The sequence below is a fragment of the Hipposideros armiger genome, unplaced genomic scaffold (assembly GCF_001890085.2).
Source record: "Hipposideros armiger isolate ML-2016 unplaced genomic scaffold, ASM189008v1 scaffold_332, whole genome shotgun sequence".
NCBI classification, from domain to species: Eukaryota; Metazoa; Chordata; class Mammalia; order Chiroptera; family Hipposideridae; genus Hipposideros; species Hipposideros armiger.
In genome coordinates this window covers 319,303-340,607 of record NW_017731682.1, presented here as the reverse complement: position 1 = coordinate 340,607, position 21,305 = coordinate 319,303, and the positions used below count along the sequence as shown (strand labels likewise).

Sequence of the window (21,305 nt, the reverse complement as noted above, 5' to 3'; positions counted from 1 at the left end):
CAAATGGTCATTTCTCCATCGTCTTCTGAATCTACCTGCCAGTAGCATTTCACCACTCCCTGTGGAAACACTTTCTTCTCTTTACTAATGAGAAGAAAACCACACTTTCCTGGTTTTCCTCCTCCTCTCTTCCACCCTTAAATGTTGGAGTAGACTCTTGGCAGTCCTTGGGACACCTCTTTCTTCTCCATCCATACTCTCCTCCTAAGTAATCTCATTTAGTCCCAAGGATTTAAATGCCAATCCAGATGCCAATGGATTCTAAATCCAGCCCTGACCTCTCCCCTAAATTCCAGAATCATATATGCACCTGCTCTGTGACATCTCTACTTGGATGTCTAATAGGTATTCCAACCTTAACTCTTAATCTCTACCCACAGACTTGCTCCTCCCCAAGACGTCCCCATCATAGTAAATGGCACCAATGACTTAAGCCATGAAATTGGGAGTTACTCTTAATTCCTGACTTTCCCACTCACCCTACACCCAAGCCATTAGGAAGTCATAACATATCTTCAAAACATATTTCAAGGTCATTCAGTTTCTTTCATCTCCACCACTACACTCTCATCCGAAGCACCACCATCTCTCACCTAGACCTTTGCATGACCCCCTAACTGGGTCTCCCTGCTTCCACCTGCCCTCCTATTATCTGTTTCTACACATGACAAGGGCAGTATTTTAAACAAGTCAGGACAAAGGCGGTGGATTCAACACATCTACTTTGTTCCCTCTTGAAACCCTTCTAAGATGACCATAAAGAGATTTTTTTAAAAGGTATCTCTAAAGGACAAAGAGAACAGGAGAGGAAATAATAGTAAGAGAAATTCAAAGGCTGGAAAACAGCAGGACGAGTGCCAGCTGACTTAGCAGACCCAAAAAAGCTGAATCCTAGTGCAGAGAGAGTGAAAAAGGAACACGATTTATACCACCAGACACCCCCAGAGTCAAGAATTGGTGGCACCAGGTCTCTCTAGGAATGGAAGTAAAGACGGGGGGCTGCTCAAATTGAATTAAAGAAGAGAGATCCCAGTCTTCTCCTCGACTCCATGCAGCTGGGGCCACTCCCCCAGCTCAGCCAGAAGCCGGAGTTTCTTTCCCCAGGAGAGGGAAACCTGGGCGTCTCCAGGCAGGAGACACCAGGTCCAGATGAACACAAAAGTAGTGTGCAGAAAACAGGAGAACTGGTGAAAGTTTCCATACTGAATGTTAAGACGTCACTGACACTTTTCTCTCATGTAATTCCCAGAATGCTGGTGGCCAGACAGTTCTCTCCAGCAAGAACCTGGGGGAACACTTTTCATGGCGTCTGACCAGGCCAGGAAGAAATACCCTAAAAACATCCACCTCCTAACATAAGAGCCCCACCAGATGGCCCCAGAGCACAGCCGGCCTCCAATGCCTGCCCACCTGGTCAAGGCCTACCCTGCTTTCAGTGACCCTCGTAAGCAGAAGCAGACAACTGGGCGATATCGGGCTTCTGAGGAAAGCTCTAACACAAAGGACAAAGACCAAAACAAAGCCAAGGTAAGAGCCCCTCGGAGGAAACAGAGCAGGTTGGGAGATGTGCCACATCCCTGAAACCACTGCTCTCCTCGGGTAAGTCAGTGAAGACGTGGCCACCATGAAACAGGGACAGGACCTTTCTCCAGCTGCACTCTGGCCCTTCCTGCCACTCGGACACGCTGAGCTCTTCCCCACCTCAGCACCCTCGAAATAAGGGCTCCCTTCCCTAATCTTCACATGGCTGGCTCCCACTCTCACCTCAGAGAGGCCCTCGATGACCACCCTCTCTGACGAAGCCCCCTGCGGCCACTCCCTGGCACAGACAGCCACCAGCTCGCTGTTTCTATGAAGGGCAGGCCTAAGTGCTTCAGGCACGGCAAGCTACGCGTGGTCTCTGTCACCGCCACTTGGCTCCACGCTACAGTGGGAAGGCAGCCGACAGCACATAAACACGTGACGGTGGCTACGGTCCAATAAAACTACGGACACTGAAACCTGAATTTCGTATCCTTTTCACTGGTCACACATGTTATTCTCCTTTTGATTTTTTTTCAACGATTTAAAACCATAAAAACCATTCTTAGCTCCCAGGGATAAGAAATGAGGTGGTGGACTGTATATGGCCGAACCTGTTCTGATACATCATCCTGGGTTTTTTTTCATCAAAGCACTAATCAGTTCCTGATATTTTCTTGTTGCTTATTATTCAGTCTTCCCCGCTAGAATGGACATTCCACAGGAGCAAGGATTTTTGCACTCTCCCCTGGCAGCCTTAGCACCTAGGACAGTGCTTGGCACACAATATGTGCTCAATAAATGTTTATTCTGTGCTGTAATGAAGGCTGTGCCACGCCAGCCACCCCGCTGGCAGGGCCTGAAAGGACATGCCTCGAGGATAATAATGGCATTCCCACACTGCTCTTCCCTCACCCTCTCTCATATTTTCCCACTTTCCTCTTTCCTTTGTTTCCTCAATCCCAAATTGTAAGTCCGTCTGTGATGCCCAGGGCTACTACCCACAAGCCTGAGAGCCAAGAAAAACTCAGTCTCAGGCCACCTGTCCTCTGTGCTCCCAGACCTCAGGTAAGGGGGGTGTCAGGCCCCTGAGCCTGTGACCGGCAGGCCCTGTCACCAAGGCGAGGTCTCCTGCTCACCACTCAAAGGGAGAGATGGAGGAGGGGGGTTTGCTCCAGGTAAATCGGGCTTTAGAATTATCCCCCTCTGAACCCCAAACAAGTAAGAGTGTAGCACAGCAGCTAACATGCATTAGGTGCCCAGTAGTCTGAGGAATGCCAACCGAGCGACTACCCTTTCGCACTGGAACTTTTCGGAGTGATGTTATGGGACTAGTAGTTACAAAAAGGAGCCATTTCTAACCAATGTCCAGGAAAAAAGGGTTCCTTGATCTTTGTATGGGAGAATTTCAGGTCCCCAAGTGAAGACAGGGGCACCAGACTCTCAACACTGCAGGCACACGGTCCTTTCAGCTCACCCAGAAAAGCTGGAGCACACGCACAAGCCACCAGACGCAAGTCATCTGGTTCCCACGGAGGACGGGTTCGCCACGGAGGAAAGGATGTGCTAACAAGCAGACACAGGTGTTCCCAGGACCTGGGAGTGGTACTGCCCAATGTGAATTAACCACGTGGCACTTGGGCTTATCAATCACACATTTCTGCCTTTGGTGAGCACGCCAGTCCTGTGGATCAAGGGCTAAAATCTAGTTCCTAAGATGCCAAGCTAGGGATCACATCCTACCAGCCCTGCCTGAACCTCTTGCTTTGACCACTTTCAAATCCGGTGGTTTTTGTGTCCGTCTGTTGTTGAAGTACCTAATGCCATGCTTCTAAAGCCGCAGTGCTCACAGAACCAGAACTTCCTCACTTTGAAAGTGGTTAAGAAATTTATGTAACCCGGATGGCAGACAAGCCACTTGCTCTCTGATAGGCCAATGACACTGGCATGAACTGGACCCCATGTTTGCAGGCACCCCCAAGTGCCTTCCATTCTCTTGGGAGGGACCGGGCTGGCGGGGTGGGGCGACTCACGCGTGTGAGCCTGCTTCCGCTGGCTTGGTTCAGTTACGGTACCCCTAGGCTTCACTCGCTGCCGCTGCTGCTTTTGTTACTTTATTGACAGATGAGACTTTCTTTCCACAAAAAGAAATCACTCGCACAAAGGCCTTTGTATACATAGCAGACTTTACTGGGGATTTGGAGATATAAAGGAGGTTTTCATAGCAAAAATACAAAAATTTAGTTGAATATTAGACATCCATGAGCTTAAAAAGACCCTTAGTCATTTCCACCAACTGGACTCCAGCCTTCTACGAAGGTACTTGACCACCTCTCCCAGCCCTTTCTTAGGAAGTAAACAAAAACCGAATTCTGACAGTTTCCTATTCAGAGAGGCTTAGCCCACCAGTTATCCTGTCCTTCCTCTCGAGACCCTTCCCTGGGGCCCTGGGGCCTCTCTCAGCCTTGAGGCCTCCTCCTTGCCTGATGTGAGTAGTTTTCTCTAGAGTGAGTGAGTGAGTGAGTGTGTGTGTGTGTGTGTGTGTGTGTGCGCGTGCGTGCGTGCGTGTGTGTTAGGGGTGGGAAGAGCAGTCTGGGAAGTTCTTACACCCCTAAGTAACTAACATACTCTGAGCACTCACTGAGTTAGGAATGGAGCTGCCCTTTCATACATGCTATCACCTTTTACTCCCACCAGCAACCTAAAGTCAAAGCCATTTTGTTTCTATTCCACAAATGGGGTTACAAAGGTTTCAAGAAGGTTAAGTCATTTGTCCAAGATCATACAAATGTAAGAAGCCAGGTCAGCCCTAGATCAGCCTGGCTTCAGGGTTTAAGTGCTTTAAAACAGCTTGTATACATTTAACTCTTTGGGGAAAAGATTACTGTTTTCATTCTTGGAGATGACATAACAGATACTGGAAGAAGGGGTCAAACACAATGACCACTGGGTCTAACTGCCCGAGGTAAAACCACACACATTACACCTGGCCTCACACCTCCTCTGTGCAGGTGTGACCTGGTGGCCCAACAGAGCCCCACACCAGGCCCAGCCCTGTGGTTGTCAGAGCTCCCTGCTGTCACCACTCCTGCTTACAAGAGATGCCAGTCCTCCGACCTCCAGCCCCATCACCACCCTGCCCACTGTCCTCTGAACCCTGCAGTCAGAGAGAGGGAGCAGGTGAGGCACAAGCACACACAGCATGCAGGAGGCCTGAGTCAGCACAGCATGGCAGCCCCTGGCTCCACTCCCCCGCTTCAATACTAAAATGGCGCGCACACACACACACACACACACAAACAACTCATGCACACACACCTCTAACTCCTGCTGCATACATCTCTCTCACTAGAAGATCATCCCACTCTATGGAAGTTCACTGGTGGCCACTGGGACATAGGCTGCTTGGTCATCATCAGACCCCATGACCCAGGTGATCTGTTTCCACATTCCCATCTCGATGATGCTGCCTACCAGCTCTAGATCGTGTCAGGAGGACAAGGGGCTCTATCCAGAGGGCTTAGGGACCCTACTCACCTCCCAGGTCCAACGGGCATAGATCCCATGCCTTGTGCACGGGCACTCATTCATCACATGTGTCCTGAGCACCGCCAGGCTCCAGATGTGGTGTTTGGTCTACAGAAAGTAACAGACCGGGAAATCCATAGTCTCCACCCACAAACGCTGAGTCTAGGAGGAGACAGCCAACTACATGTGCTTCTGTCATCCATGGCAGCCCCAGCGCTGTTTTCTAAAGAGCAGGTCGAAAAGACTTACTCCCTTGCTTAAAACACTTCCAGGACCTCCCTTCACACAGAGCAAAATCCAGAGTCCTTCCCAAGGGAGGAGCTGCTGGCCTGCTGAGGGAGCTGGCTGGCTGGCTCTTCCCCGTCGGTACGGCTGACCTGGGCAGGACGTAGCCCCTGCCTGCCTCCACACCTTGGTCCATTGCCTCTCCCCCTCTGTACTCCTGACACACCCTCCTCTCTGTCCCTGGGACAAACTAGTCACCTTCCTGCCTCACCCTCCCCAGGCCTCAGAGAGGCTCCCCAGGGATGCCCAATGTCAGCGCCCTCTCAACTTGACAGCACGTATCACAGTCTGCACGTCTTGTTTCCATGCTCACTTTGTCTTTCTTCCTCAGTATAACGTAAACTCCCCAAGCACCTGTGTGTCTTGGTCATCAATACACTCCCAGTGCCTGGCCCAAGCAGACGTGAAGTAAATGTGCTATGTGAGTGAATAAATGCATGAATATTCCAAGAAAGCTAGTTCCCCCCTCGTGCCCCACTTCCCTCATCTTTAACATGAGGATAGCACAGTACCTATCGGGTGAGGGTTAGCAGAGATGACATGGTACCTGCATCCTGGTACCACGGAGCAGGTGTTCTAACAGGTCATGAATGGGACACTTGCCACACGAGGGCAGGACGAACCCTTCTTCATGAGAAGAGGTGACTCCACACTGGCTCTTGAAGGAGTACGAGTTCTCCAGTGGGAGAAGAGGACCAGGAAACGACAGGGTGCTGAGGCCAAAAGGCAGGGGGACATACTGGGAAAGCTACGTGGCTCAGAGGGCACAGGGCAGTGTCAGCTGAGGCTGCCGGAGAGGGGAGGTCAGGGCTCCCATCTGCCTCAAGGGTCGCAGTCTGCACTACAGCAGTGGGACAGGCACCTACATCTCATCTGTGTCCCTCACGGCTCACTGGTTTGGATTCCCAGCTATACATACGTGAGTCTCCATTAGGCTACTGAGATCTGCTCCTAAAGAGAAGGGACAACCCACACCTGGCCTCAACGATACCTGCAGACGCCTTCCCATCCACGACACCAAAACGTCATCTTAACTTGTGCGTTTGCCCCACGGCCAAGGGGCTGCTCATACATCCTTCAGGAGCACTCATCTGAAGGTTCTCAGTCAGCTGGCAGGGCAGATGCCATGAGCTCCTTTATCCAAACAGCCCAGGAACAGGGGAGAGGAGGGGGAAGAGGGGAGAGGGTGAGGGCTGTGTGGGCGACTGGGGGAGGCGCAGGGCAGCCTTACACTGACACCAACCCCAGACATGTGAGCACATGCCGCCCCGCTCAGGGACTCAGGGGCCGCATCGCCCCCCTCCACATCACATCTTTTGATGACAGCCAGCCCTCCACGTACAGTAGAGTTAAACAACTTGGCACTAAGTCTAGCAGCAATCCAGAGGTGTTTGTTCAAGTTGCTTTTTGATGAAGAGAGGGTGCTGGCCTGTGGAGGACAGAGGGCGACTGGAAGCTGGCTTCTTGTCCCCACGTGGAATGCCGGCCGGCCTTCTTCCTGTCTGCTTACTTAACAATGCCTGTCCTTTCAGGGGCAGCCCCTCTCTACTGTGGCTCCTTCCCTGAATCTTCCACAGCCCGCTCTCTACCAACTCTGAGCGCCAGCTGTTCTGCGGATCAGCCAGGCCCACTTACAAGTTTTCCAGTCTCACTCCTTAGACTGCAAGCTCCAACTATTACTATTTATTGAACACATTTATGTGCTCGGCACTATGTAGGCACTCTACATTGCGAGGTAGGTACTATTATTATACCCATTTTACAGATGGGGAAACTGAGGCACAGTGACATTAAGTAACTTGCCCCAGGCCACACAGCTAGTCAGTAGCTCCGCTCCAGGATTCTAGTCCTAGCGGTCTGGCGCCAGAGCCCTTGCCCCTAACCACCACTCTGTACCCCGTCCTAGATGCTGCCTTCCCCATCTGTGTATTCCCATATACTAGATCCCCCAGGGCTCGGAACACAGTAAACACCTATAGGTGGAAACCCAGGCTCCCGGGATTGTGGTTCCCATTAGGGATGATACCAAAGAGCCACTAGATGGCAGCAAAGAGCCAGACCCAGGCCTCCCTGAGGGGAGGTATGGATAGATAAACTGTTTGAACATTTGTTTAGTGCATCTTGCATGATGCACCAGGCGCTTTGTAGACATTCTCTCTATTCCTCACTTAGGCCTTCTAAGGAAGGTGCTATCACCTGCCCCCTTTACAGGTCAGGCAGGTGGAGAAATTTGCCCAAGGTCAGGCAGCTAGGAGTCTTAGGAAGAACCCAGGACTGCTGAAACCCAAAGTCCCTGTCGTTTCACAGAAGAAACAGGGAACCCCTTCCGTGGTAGTCTGTAAACCTGGAGGGGGCTCCACAGCTCACCTCCTCCATCCCCAGAGAGCACAGATACCACTGTTCGGGGAGGGAGTGGATGTCCTGAGCTGCTTCTGAGGCGGTTACCCCCAACAGGCATCTCGGCTGGGAGGGAATTTGAGGAAAGGCTCACAGAACGACAGAACTGGATGGTCGCAGAGAGCACTGGTCCACCACAGCCCCCTGACCAACTTCCTTGGCCTTCACCACCCAAAAAGATGCTGAGTGATGCCAGCCTCAGCACCTCAGCACTGCAGGTTGGCTTCAGCACTGCCTCATGCCCTCAGTGTCTTGGGCTTCTCTGATCTGGCACCAGTCCCCACAACAAGCCAGCGGGGCCACGCAATCCACAACTCCTGGAGATGGATAAAAACTACCTCAACAGCTCTGACTATGTCCCCTTCCAACCTTTCCAGCAACCCAGTCACCTCCACACCTAAAATCCAGCCCCCGGGCTGGACCGGCCTCCCTGTTTGCTGTCCCATGGCAGTGGCAGCAGAGGTGGCCAGGAAGTGAAGGCACACTGCACAAGGACCAGGTGCACACACGCGCACACACAGAATGCAGAACCCACGCGCCCATCCTCAGGCCCCTCAGGGCGGCGGCAGCAGAGTGCAGGGACTCGAGTGGCAGCGGAGGAGCCATCCCATCTTGAGCTTCAGCGTCGGGCGACATTCCTGGCCGAGTCCATGGGGGCAATGACTTCAGCACTGCCAGTGATGCATCCCGGGGCTGCTTCCGGCCTGCTTCCCAGACAGCCCCCCTTCTCCCACTGCCCTTTCCAAGGCTCATACAGTCAGATCAGGTCCTCTGAAAATACACAAATCTTGGGTTTATTGGGGGCATTGTAGGTTCAGGCAGTTTGCTCCTGGGGAGGAAGAGTCACGACCTCTCAGCTCTCTTGGCACTTCGGGGGGCTGCCCCTGCCGGTCCCCGCCCCGTGTCCCTGCACACACATCTCTGCCCCCCACCCTGCTCCCCGAGTCTCTTATTCTTTCACCAGCCGGTAGATGTGGTGCTGAGCCCCGTGCTCGCTGGCTGACACCTCAAAGACATATGCAATGCATAGCAAGGTCTCCTGCGTGTCTCTGTTGGTGACCACCTGCAGGCGAGAGAAAAGATGAGGATTCAGTGGCCCCAGAAGAGGGCATGCCATGTCCTCTCCCAACCAGTCCACTTCCGCCCCACACCTGCAGCCCCCGCTGCTCCCCCACCTGCAAGATAGTGAAGTTCTCCAGCACGCTGTTCATCATGTACTTCTCGGGCAGGTGCTTCAGCTTGTGGATGAAGTTGATCATGTACTCACAGAGCGGGGACCGGTGGATGCGGTAGGAGTAGTGGCCATTCTCATAGCGAGCATACTCTGTCTGCAGGACCCAGGGGACAGCAGGGCTTAGAGTCTCTTTTGACCACATCCAGCCAAGGCCCAACTGCATGGGGAAGCTCCACGACCCACTGACTCTTAAGTGGGAAGAAAAGGCAGGAAGCGTGGAGACCCTTGAGATCAGAGCTCCACCCTCTCAGTGACAGGCAGAAGCCGGGTATCAGCGGAGGAGAGCTTCAAGACGTCAGAGTAATGGCGACAGGCAAGACGGGACAGATGGTGACTGAGTCCTGGCTGCACACAAAAATAACATGGGGGAAGGTGCACAGGAATCCTTGTGGTCGTGGAACCATCGTGTATTTGTATCTATACGTCAATACACACGCGCTCATGTGCAAATGAGTGCGTGCAAGCCAATGAAATCTGAATCGGCCTGGTGAGTGGCATCGATGTCAATTTCCTTGTTGCCAATATTATACCCCCGTTATGCAAAATGTTGCCACTGGGGGAACTGGGTGAAGGATACATGGGATTCCAATTGCATGTGGACCCACAATTATCTCAAAATAAAAATTTAACGTAAAATGAATAACTTCAAGAGCTTTTTACAAATAGCTATTGTTCAGATTCCACTCTAGAGATTCTGGGTTCAGGGCTGTGAAGTGGGGTTTAGGCCTTGGTGTGTTTCAAAAGCTCCAGTGATCTAAGGTGCAGCCAGGCTTGAGAACAGTGGGATGGGGGTGTCTGCTCCCTGGTCCCAACCCAGCATCTGGTCATGTTTGACATGAAGTGGGTTATCAACAACTAAGAGACTGAGAATAAGGCTTAATTAATTCAGACCAATTTGGGGAAAGACAAGGACAGCCATGCAGACCAGCTGAAAACAGTGGGAAGGGTCTGGTACTCTGGTTGAACAAGCACACAGCATGCTCCTACCTCCACTTTCTCCACCACCTGCTTGCCGAATGAGCAGACCTTGGTGGAGCAGGTAATTATCATGTTCTCAGGACTCTCGTATTGGCTGGAGACCCCATAGAAGGAGCTGCCTTCGTCCTCCATGTTGGTGTTGAGGTCTGCCTGGAGAGAGACATGCGGAAGCACGAAGTGGACAGGTAAGTCGTTAGACACCCTGCCGGGGACGGAGTCAAGGGTACCTCTGGGGCCACAGCCCAGATTCTAGGGCCAGGCAGCACTCAGGAGGGCTTACAAGGAACCTGCACAGCAGGATCCTGGACAGTTCCCAGCTTTCTCCACAGCCAGGCCTGGCATACAGTCAGGCTGTGCTACCTAAATAATGGAAAAAGAGAACACTGGGGCTTATATTAGTTATAGGGCAGAAATGTGGACCATGCCTGGAAAAAAGCTGGCAGGATGCTCAACTGCCTGGAAAGGGCAGGCACCTGCACATGGGGGGACACAGAGGGGCCAGGCCAGGTCATAAAATGAGGTCTCTTTACCGATGCTGGGCTCCCCATGATTAATGCTACATCCATGTACCTCCTACCACATCCTACCAAGTCCCTAATGGTATCTTTTAAATCAACTCACTCTTATTCCTTAACTCTATTCTAAGCAATATATCCATGAAATCAGGGATTCTGTTTTTCTAATATATATGAAAGTAATTACATAACTATTAAAGAAGAAATGTGTATTCATGTTCCACCTAAGAGAACCCTACACACCAGGCCTGGGCAGGACTGGCCCGACCCACCCAGGCTCTTCCCAGTACCCAGCGATCTGGACATGGCTTTCACTGCCCCATGCTGGCGGGATCTCGCCCCTTCTAGATGGTAAGCACCCTGGAGGCAAGACTAAAACTAAGCTCTCCCCAGGGCTTGGACAGTGCCCAGTACACTATGGGCCTTAAGTAAAGGTCACATGTGGCTGTTCCACCTCTCACCTCTGGGTGGCGCCAGGTGAGAAGAGAGAGAGAGGTCCCTCGTTCCCAAGGAAGGACTTACGTGCTCCTGCTTAAGAGGGAGTCGTCTGAACCCCAGCTCTGCCCCCATCTCAAACACACTCCAAGGTCTTCTGTGACCACCTCTCACTCACCTGGCCCTCCCCAACAGTCAGGCAATCACCCATTTATCTTGCCCCAGCCCAGCACGCCTAGGGCCAGTTGGGGGCCCAAAGAGACAAAGGCATTGTCTTTGCTCTCAAGGAATTTATAACTTGTGGAAGAGCTGGTTGTTTGGGAGAGGGGGGAGAACAGGGTTTTGGGGAAGACAGATATCCCGCAAGTGACAATCCAAAGTCGGCCCCAGAACCTGCCTTGTGGTGATGCTGCCTAGACCCAGGAGATGCCGGCCAATGATGCAGACAGAGCACCCCAGAGTGCTTCATCTTGTCCTCAGTGCCCCATCCTTCTAATTATAACCCAACCCTTACTCCTTTCCCCCCTGTATCCCCCCACTTTAAGCACCTCCCCCAAACAAGCTTGCTTCTCTACTTTCTTATCCTAAGAGGAAAGCTGCCCCCATATTACACTGAGAGGTGCCCCCCACCACTTGCCCTCCTGCCCTCAGAATGCCCCCTTGTTCCCCGTCCTCCACCCTATTCATAGCTGTGGTGCGGGTGGGCAGCGCACAGGCTGTGCCTGGAGCAGGTGTGGGGGATCGGGTGACTGACACATGAGCCGAGACAGCCGTAGCTCGGGTGTGGGGGCTAGAGGGGCTCAGATTCATTGTCATGTGCTGGTATGTGCCTGGGAGAAATGTCAGGGCCCAAAAGGGAACAGCAGGCTGGGGCGGGAGGACAGGCTGGGGCACTCTCCTCCTTCTACGGCCTCAGCTGAGCTGTCCAGCATTTTCCGTTTGCAGACTGGGGTTAATGGCCAGCAGTGTCCAAAAGTCCCCTCTCCCCCCACCCCGAGGTCAGAGGTGGCCTCTGCTGGTCTCACATGTTCTGGGGGTGGGGGTTGGGGGGGGTGTCTCAGCTTCTCAGTCCTGCTCCAGCCCCACCATACAAACCAGACAGAGTACAGCCTCACAACTCAACCCCTCCTGTACCCAGATGTCACAGCTGGGAACAATTTGTCCTGGAGTCCATGAGCCTGTGAGGTACCACTGCGATCCCATCAATAAGAACAGTCATTTCAGTGAGAGAGGGGCTGGGAGGTTGGATTGGAGACATCAAAATCCTCCTCCCACTCCAAGGGGGCTCTGATCTACTCCCAGCATGCCCGTTCAGAGCCTGGGGCTGGAGCCAGAAAACTGCCAGGCAGAAGAAAGGGAGGCTTCGGTACAGGCAGCACTGTTTCTTTGCCTTCCTCATTGCGTGTGGCCAGTCTCACACCAGCAGATGGCTGGGGAGGGAGTGGCCAAGCCAGTGCTCAGGAGAAGAGGATCCAGGTGTCTGGGGGTGCCTATCTTGCCTGTGAGGACCCCATGTTTGACCAAAACTCTCATGGTGAGCAAACAGGAACATTTATTTCCCCACATCACAGATTTGTACTTCCCTGGTGCCTCTGCCCAACCCAGACAGAAGAGATGAGATGACCGCCAAGGTGCCCTGGCCGCAGACATGCCCCATCTCTGATTTCGCCTGTCCTCCTGCCCAACCTCTGGCCTTCAGAGAGGGCCCAGCTCAGGCAGAGGGCCGGAGGGAGCAGGCACACAGCCTCCCTTCACTGCCAGCTGACCCCACACACATCAGGTCCTCAGAGACACAGCCTGTTGCAACCCGCAAGAACAACTGCTCAGCTTTCAGATGGAGAAAGAGGTCCCGAGAAGCCAAGGTTTGCTCAGCACATAACTCTCGAACTGAGGCTAGAGGGTCCCAGCAGGGCCCCCTGCTGCCCGCCTTGCGCTCCCTGGACACTCTGGGAGGGCCTGGATTATAGCCCACCACACTCCCTTACAGTGGTTTCTGCCCCAGGACTCTGAGATCCACTCCGGATTCTCCACTTGCAACATGAGCCCCTGGAAGACACTGCGTCCACACAGCACAGGTGGTGTGTATAGCCCTATGGCCAGAGCACAAAGGGTACATGTGGAGCCTGCCCAATCACGTTTCCTCAGCCCCCACTATTCCGCACCCTCTCCTCTCCCATCAGTCCTCACATCCAACCTCCCCACAGAGTCAGAATGATGGAGAGGACATGGGCCACGAGCAAGGAAGGACAACCGTCTCCCTCTTCTGGAAGGAAAGTCTGGGCTCTAGATAATCCCAGAAGCCCAAATGCCCAACTCCATACTGACAGCCCAGAGTTAAGTCTGCTCCCCCAATGCCACCACCATCTGCCATTCCTCAGGTGTCTGGGGATCCTTTTTCACACAATCCAGGGCCTTCTCCAACAGGGGCAGGGGAGCACCAGGACCCTGCATGGAGGGTGACCCTGGTACTTTGCAAGGTAGACAGGTTAGTGTAATTGTTCCGAGCTCACACGCTGGAGCCAGGCTGCCTGGGTCTGAATCCTGGCTCTGCCACTATGAACTCGGTGACCCTGGCAGGTCATTTTACCTCTCTGTGCCTGTTTCCCATCGGTGGAATGAGGCTGTCAACTCTACCGACCTTTGGGGGTGTGGCAAGGATAAAACATGCTAATATATGTAACGTGATGAGAGCAGTGCCTGATATAATTAGTCTCACCGACAGCCCTGACCCACCTCACTGCGTGTATGTAACAGAACAGCCACGGGAGAGAGGCTCTCCTTATTTACTCAAAAGCCAGACTCACCGTCAAAGCCAGGGCCTTCCTTACTCCATGCCTCAGTTTCCCATTTGAAACTGGAGGCCTAGGATGGTCCTCATCTGTATGGTGGCTAGAATACAGAATAGTACCCAACTAAAAGGCAGGAGCCAGTGAAAAGGACCCCTGATACACCAACTCCCCACTCCAGGGTCATGTTCCCATAAATGCCTCCTGCCAAGAAGGCCTCCCTTCTGACCTGAAATTGCACCCTCAGGGCTGAGCACAAGGCTGCACAAATCACCGCACCCAAGCTCTTTCCCAGTCAAGGCTAAACCTGGACAGGTTTGGGGGAGGGGAAGGAGGGCTCAAGAGGGTGTAGGCTTCCCCAAAGCCAAGGCCAGGGGCCTCCCCAGACACACAGCAGGAAGTGGGCGCTGCCATGGCTGGTGTACAGAACAATGTTAATTGGCTGCTCACAGTACAGCCTCTTGGTTCCAATTCCCACGGCCAGGGCTGGGAGGAAGAGAAGGGAGTGGAAGAAGGGAAGTGAGATTGTTTAAGTCCTTCTGGCTGAGGTCCTGCGGAGGCTGCTGTCTCTCACTTGGCCTGTATCATAGCAGCCTCCTACTCCCTTCCAGTCTGGACGGCTGATTTCTTCAGCTAACTAAGCACAGCTCTGGCCATGCCATGCCATGCCCTGTTCAAAAAACTTCAATGATTCCTCAATACCTAGAGAGAAGGGATAGCAAATGTGCAGTAAATGTGCCACCATCGTCCCCTGCTGCACCCACGACAGACATTAGCAGTCAATCCAGCACTTTCTCCCTCTAGATCCTTCTCAACTCAGCATTGCAAACACTGACTACCAATCTACTGCAGGTGGCACTCAGATTAAGCCCGTTTTCCTGGCCATCTGTTTAAAATGGGAGGCTGGCCATTCAAATTCATTTTTCCCCTTCCAGAGAACCAACTAGAATGATAGCCAAGAACGTTGAAAAATGTGCTGCACCACAAAGGCGAAGAAAATGCTCAAGAGACCAAAATGACCAGAGAGTTCAAGTTCTAGAAGCCTGAAGGCTGGCCAGAACCAGAATGGATTCTGTCGGGGAAAGGAAGCAGAGGGAATTACAATCAAAACGTGCCTTCAGAGAGCTGACAAATAAGAAGTGAGTTGACATACTTGAGAGGAGCCCTAAGTGGCTTGGGACTGGAGGGACCAGGACAGCGGGCCAGGGGAGGCACAGGATATGACACAAGGAACGGACAGAAAGACTGCACACAGGGTGGGCAGGCCTCCAGGATGACCTCCCCCCCAACCCCCTCAGAAGAGGGCAAAGGGGTAATCATCTTCAGAGACTAAATGGGAGAGCTCAGAAGACGGGAAAGAGACATGGATGAAAACAGGAAAATTAAGTGAAACCTACATCAGAAATGATGGGATCCCCCAGCTCTCTCCCTGCCCCACTCCTACAAGTCTACTGATCACGTATATCCATTCCAGGGCACAAGCGATTAAAGGAGTCTTCTCTGGAGAAACTGAACCACCTCAGGGGGAAAAAAAGTCTAGTAAACATACTGACATATTGGTTTCCCCAATAAAAGAGCTGGTTTCCCAATCACCTGAAAGTGAAGCCCACCAGGTAACGAATCCTGCCTTGTACACAGAGCTCCCAGGCACCATTAAATGTGGATAAACGGCACAAACAAGAAAAGAAAGAATAAACTGGACTTCATCAAAATGGAAAACTTGGTATGTCAAAGGACACTATCAAGAATGTTAAAAGAGCTCACAGAATGGGAGATGATATCTTCACACCATATATCTAATAAGGGGCTTCTATCTATAATATATAAAGACCTCATAAGTCAATAAAAAGACAAATAACCCAATTTCCAAATGGGCAAAGTTGCTGAACAGATATTTCTCCAAAGAAGATATAAGAATGCAATAATCACAGAGAATGTCAAGTGTTGGGGAGGATGTGGAGAAATGGACACTCTCATGCTGCAGGTGGGAATGTATAATGGTGCAGCCACTTTGGAAGACAGTCTGGCGGTTCTTCAAAAATGGTAAACACAATAACCATATGCCCCAGCAATTCCACACCTAGGTATATACCCAAAAGAAATGAAAACATATGTCCACACGAAAACTTGTACAGGAATGTTCACAGCAACATTACTCATAATAACCAAAAGGTGGAAACGATCCAAGTGTCCATCAACTGATGAACAGAGAAACAAAATGTGGTCTATCCTCACAATGAAATAGTATACAGCCTTAAAAAGGAACTAAATGCTGATACCTACTACAAAATGGCTAAACCTTGAAAACGTTATGCTAAGTGAATTAAGCCACTCACAAAACACCACATATGATTCCATTTATATGACATGTCCCTAGAGATAGAAAGTAGATTAGTGGTTGCCTAAGGCTGAGGAAGTAGGGGTGAGGGTACAGGTTTATGTATAGAAAATGTTCTAAAATTGACTGGCTGCACAACTCTGTGACTATATTAAAAAAACATTGAATTGTACACTTTAAGTGGGTGAGATGTTTGGTAAACGAATTATATAACAATAAAGCTATTTTTTAAAAATATGGTCATAAAATATGGCCAAGGATTATTTGAGGAAACCCTCCAACTTGAATGACATAGACAAAAAACAAACAAACAAACAAAAAGATCAAAAGACAAAGAAGGGAGCAGAAGGAAACTTAAAAAAATAACTTTTGTTTCCTATTCCCAGAAAAAAAAGAGAAAAACTGTATCCATCGAACAAGATCAGGATATAATCAAAGAACAAAAAGAGCTCTTAAAAATTAAAAAAAAAAAAGGCATGGTCAAAATTCATTATTGGACAGAAGGTGACAGAGAATGGCACCATATCCCATTAATCTAATTCACCATTAACTGTACAATCAATGCACCATGATTTTATGAACCACTAAGAAAGAAAAATGCCATCAACTGAACTATGACACACCAGCAACTGAAAGATTCATCCATCGTTTTCAATATTAATAGAACCCTGATTTTATTCAGAATGGCAATTTATTCAACTAAGAGAGTACATTTCCCTGGCTCCTTTGTAGCTAGGTGCAACGTACAACTAAGTATTGTGAGGGACTTCCAGGGAGGTTCCTTAGGAGGAACTAAGTGGGCTTCCTCATTCCTGCTGCCTGGAATATGGACATGGTAGCTAGAACTCCATCAGCCACAACCTTGAGGATAGAGGCCATGCACTGAGGATAGCAGATAGACAGAGGTTAGTCCCTGGTGATTTCAGGGAGCTATCAGACCAACCCTGGACAGTCTACCTCCAGACTTACTTGACATGAAAGAAAAACTATTTATGCCACTGTTACTTTAAGTTTTATGTAATATGCACTCAGATTAGTTAATCCAGAAGAATTACAAGATAAAGTTAAGGAAATCTCCAAGAAAACAGACCAAGAGAATGAGCTAGAAAATAAAGAACTGGTAAAATTCATAGAATATAAGTCCAGGAGATCCAACATCAGACTAAAAGGGGGTCCTAGAAAAGAACACAGGTTAAAAAAAGGGAAAGAAATAATACAAGTTAATTTCCCAAAGTTAACAGACTCTAATCTCACTATTAAAAGTGCCTACCAAGTCCCTGACTCAAAAATAGAAGTGAATAACACATACCCCAAAGCTCATCAATGTGAAATTTAAGAACATCAGGGATAGAGAGAAAATGCAAAACTTCTAGAGACAAAAAAGAAAGAAAGAAAAACAAAGCTACATAACAAAGGATAAAGAATTTGAATGCTATCAGACTACCCCCAGTTAGAAGACAATAGAGCAATGCATCAAAAAATGATTCTTGCTCTTCCCTTCTGTGGCCATCGCTGAGGCGCCAGCGGCCAAAATGAAGTGCAACCCCTTTGTGACTTCTGACTGGAGCAAAAACCGTAAAAGACATTTCAGTGCACCTCCCCCCATTGACAGGAAGATTATGTCTTCTCCTCAATCCACGCCCATCCGAAAGGATGAAGTTCAGGTTGTCCGAGGACACTACAAAGGGCAGTAAATTGGCAAAGCAGTCCAGGGTTACAGAAAGAAATACGTCATCTACATTGAATGAGTGCGGCGGGAAAAGGCTAACGGCACAACAGTTCATGTGGGCATTCACCCCAGCAAGGTGATTATCACCAGACTAAGGCTGGACAAAGACCGCAAAAAGATCCTTGCAGGGAAAGCCAATCTCAGCAAGTAGGAAAGGAAAACGGCAAATATAAGGAAGAAACAATTGAGAAGATGCAGGAATAAAGTTGTCTTATATACAGCTTTCATTAAAAACTGTTAAAATGAAAAAAAAAATGATTCCTGAAAATCATTTCTAGTGAAAATGATTGATGATCTAGATTCTATATCCAATCTATCAATCAAGTACAAAACGAAGACATTTCAAACAAAGACTTAGAACACTTATCTACCATGTTCTCTTGTGTTAGGAGGGTACTAGAGAATGTGTTCCAGAAAAATGAAGAGGGACACCAAAACAGAGAGAAATATGAGATCTAGGAAACAGTACATTCAATACAGAAGAGCTTCGATAAAGGAGGTCTCAGGGTGGCAACAGGCCTGGAGAACAACCAGTTTAAACTGGAGAACAGAGACATTCAGGAGAAAGATATCTAGGAGAAAGGGGGAAATGATAAATTATCTGATAGTTTTGAACATCTGGAGGGAAATTTTTTTTTAAGTTTTATATGGTAGTTACAATGGAGCAATCTATAGAATTTTAACACTAGGTTTATTTAAAAATGTGCAAGTGCGAAAGCCATTCATTTGTAGGAAAAAGCAAAAAGCCATACAAGAAATGAAATGTAATCACAATACACTTCTTGGCTCTTTGGTGGTCAACATACATTGTCAAAAACATAAACATTTTATTGCTCTGACTAAAGTATCTAACTTATTAGATATGATAATACTGAGATGGTAAGGGGGAAAATGGTGTAACCTAGCTAATTTTTTCTACCATAAGAATAAATGTCTTAGTTGTGATATCAAGGTATAGATAGCAGTATAAGCATATTATTTAGAACTAAGGAGATAAAAGCCAGAACAAACAGTGAAAATTTATAGCAATTGTCTCTGGGGATGGAGGTTGGGAGAAGTAGGCCAAAGAATCTGATGCTTTTCATTATGAGCCTCATGGTATTAATTAGTAATATAACTATGAGACTGCACTGATTTAAAAATATGACAAAGTAAAAGAAACGATTACCTATTTTTCACCCAGCCTAGATTAAAACCCAGACTTTTGGATATTAAGGCCTTCCAGGATCTAACTCACCTTTGCAGTTTCATTTTCTATTATTCCCGCTCATACACACCTGTACCCAGGACTTTCCCCTCTAGAGCCCACTTCCTTATACCCCGCCCCACTCCCGCACCTCCCCCCTCCCCCGGGGCTGTAACAGCCTTTCCCCATCTCTGCCTAAGAGAACCTGCCCATCCCTAAAGGCCCAGCTCCAACCTGCACCCTGCTCACAGAACAAGCCTTCTTGCAGAGTGCAAAAATTAAGCATCTTAAAGATCGTGGCCTTGGGTCTCGGTTCCAGCACTTGCCTCTTCTGGGGAGAGCCAGTCCCACAAATTTGGTTGTGGTTAAGAGTGAGGCTAGGAATTCCTAGCCAGGGGCAAGTAAGCCACCAGGAATTACATCTAAACTTTTGTGTCAATATGACAATTTTAGAAAAAGTAAAGCTTTCAGATAATCAGTAGTTTGGGACCACATAAAGGGTGAGAATCTCTGAGCAGTCTCCTGGGTGTTAACAGGACTGCAAGGGTGCCAGGAAGAGGAATGTGGGCGGAGCCACCCAGGCCCAGTGTCAATGCTCTGAAATCATTCAAGACTCCACTGCCAGCCAGAAGGATTTCCTGCACTTCCTGCTGCCAGATTAGCTTGCACTTGTCTGACTCTTTCCCCTGCATCCCTTTTCTGTGTGTACTGGGCCCCCTGGAAGGTAAGCTCCCAGAGCAGGTATTAATTACGCCTCCTGGTCTTAGAGGACAGGTTTTGAAAGAAGAGGCTCTACTCACATAGCACCTGTCCAAGGATGAGGTGAGGAAGGCAGCAGAGACCAAGCTTATGGGCTGAGCTGTTTGAAAAGCTGGGCAGGTGTTTCTTTTGGGGTGACCTTTCCTAACTCTACAGCTCACCTCTCCAAGCCCTGACTTGGAGAGGTGAGGTTTTAAGGACCAAATGCCCTGCTGGAGATCCTAAAACCAATTTAGGACTTGCCATTCAAAGACTTGGGGGGAGGGCGGGGGGGGGGGGGGTTTCACGTCGCTCTGCGCCTACCCCTCAGTGTCACCTGTATGTCTTCTTCCAATACTATAGCCTTCCAAAGGCTGAACTCCCGCGCAGATGTGGCTGTCATTACCACCCATCAGGAAAGGGCCTCAGCTTAGCCCAGCTCCCTGGCCCCACTGGCCCAACTCGGTCTCAGCTCCCGCACTGGACGGCCTTTGATACTTGCTCCTCCCCATGTCCCTGGTCCTGCCTGCCCCATGTCTCCACCATGGCAAGGGCACCTATGCCCACGCTTCCTCTTTTCTCCCCTCTCACATCGACATACTAGGGGTAGGAAGGCTTACCCAGAATTTCACGAGAAAAAAGGCGTTGGAAGGTCCCCGTTCAAAGAGCTCCTTGAGTCCACCCTTTTTCTCTGGGAACTTGTCATAGATCTGGCGGATGTCCACGGCTTCGAGGTAGGGGTCACTGTAGCTCGGGCTCGACTGGCCAATGTGCACGAACAGGTGCTTGTTGTACTGTGGAGAGAACAGCTGGTCTGAGGGGCAGGTGGGGGCAGCAGGGCAGACAGAACAGACCAGAGCTCAGATCCCAGCCATGTGACCTGGGCAAGCACCTTCGCCTCTCTGGGCCTCAGTTTCCCCACTGGTAAAATGGAGACGGTAAAGGGACTGAATGTAAAGCAAAGGTAATGGTTTATAAAGCATCTGATGCCGTTCCTGGCACCCAGTAGGTGCTCAACAAATTTTAGTTATTTGTATTATTCTTAGTCCTGCCTGTCGCTAAATACCCATAGGCAAGTCACTGCCAACCTTTGGGCCTCTCTTATCTCATCTGTGAGTTAAGACCACTGACCTAGATAAGGTATGTTCAAACTGTGTTCCACCCCTGGAGACGGGGGCTGAGTGCCTCTGTTGCTACAACCAAACAAAATATAGTACTTCTTTTGCTGTACACACTGGGCTTCTGAGCAAGAGCTTGTTGGATTAATGGGTTTCTCAGCTGAAAAAACAAGTTTGCAAATGTCAACGTGAAACAGTCCATGAAGTCCCTGTCGGCCCACCTTCCTCCCAAAGCCCAAGTGCTACTTTGACTTTTGCAGGTGATGCTGGTCACCCAGGACACAGGACACTGAAGGGGACAGGATGGGGGCAGGGCTCTGCTCCCTGCTGGTCTCCCAGGCATGTGGGTCAGACACAGGAGGCTCAGGGGAAGGATGAAACAGCCCGAGGCTCTGGACTGAGAGGTGGTTGGGTTGGGTGGAAAGAGAATGTGGAGGGAGGAATAGAGGTCAGGGAGGGAGCAGGAAAAGGAGAGGCCCTGAGAGAGCTGGGGTGGGACAAAGAAACCGCGGGGGGG

The 21,305-nt window shown here is 49.9% G+C and overlaps 1 protein-coding gene and 1 pseudogene across 4 annotated transcripts in view; one reads left to right on the top strand and one right to left on the bottom strand.

Annotated features, from left to right (window-relative positions):
• Positions 1–8,501: 8,501 nt before the first annotated feature.
• The window catches only part of TEAD4 (TEA domain transcription factor 4), a 59,672-nt gene continuing 46,868 nt past the window's right edge, over positions 8,502–21,305 (bottom strand). For 2 of the 4 annotated variants that reach the window (XM_019660991.1, XM_019660992.1), the window contains exons 8-11: positions 20,291–20,464; positions 9,953–10,093; positions 8,907–9,059; positions 8,504–8,794 (exon numbers count right to left, since the gene is read on the bottom strand). In XM_019660991.1, coding sequence (XP_019516536.1) covers positions 8,681–8,794; positions 8,907–9,059; positions 9,953–10,093; positions 20,291–20,464 — 582 coding nt within the window. In that variant the 3' untranslated portion in view covers positions 8,504–8,680. Of the gene's footprint in view, positions 8,795–8,906; positions 9,060–9,178; positions 9,311–9,952; positions 10,094–20,290; positions 20,465–21,305 lie in introns of those variants that run through there. The other 2 variants (XM_019660989.1, XM_019660990.1) reach the window with 2 other exon arrangements.
• LOC109392484 (60S ribosomal protein L26-like) lies at positions 17,516–17,950 on the top strand (annotated as a pseudogene).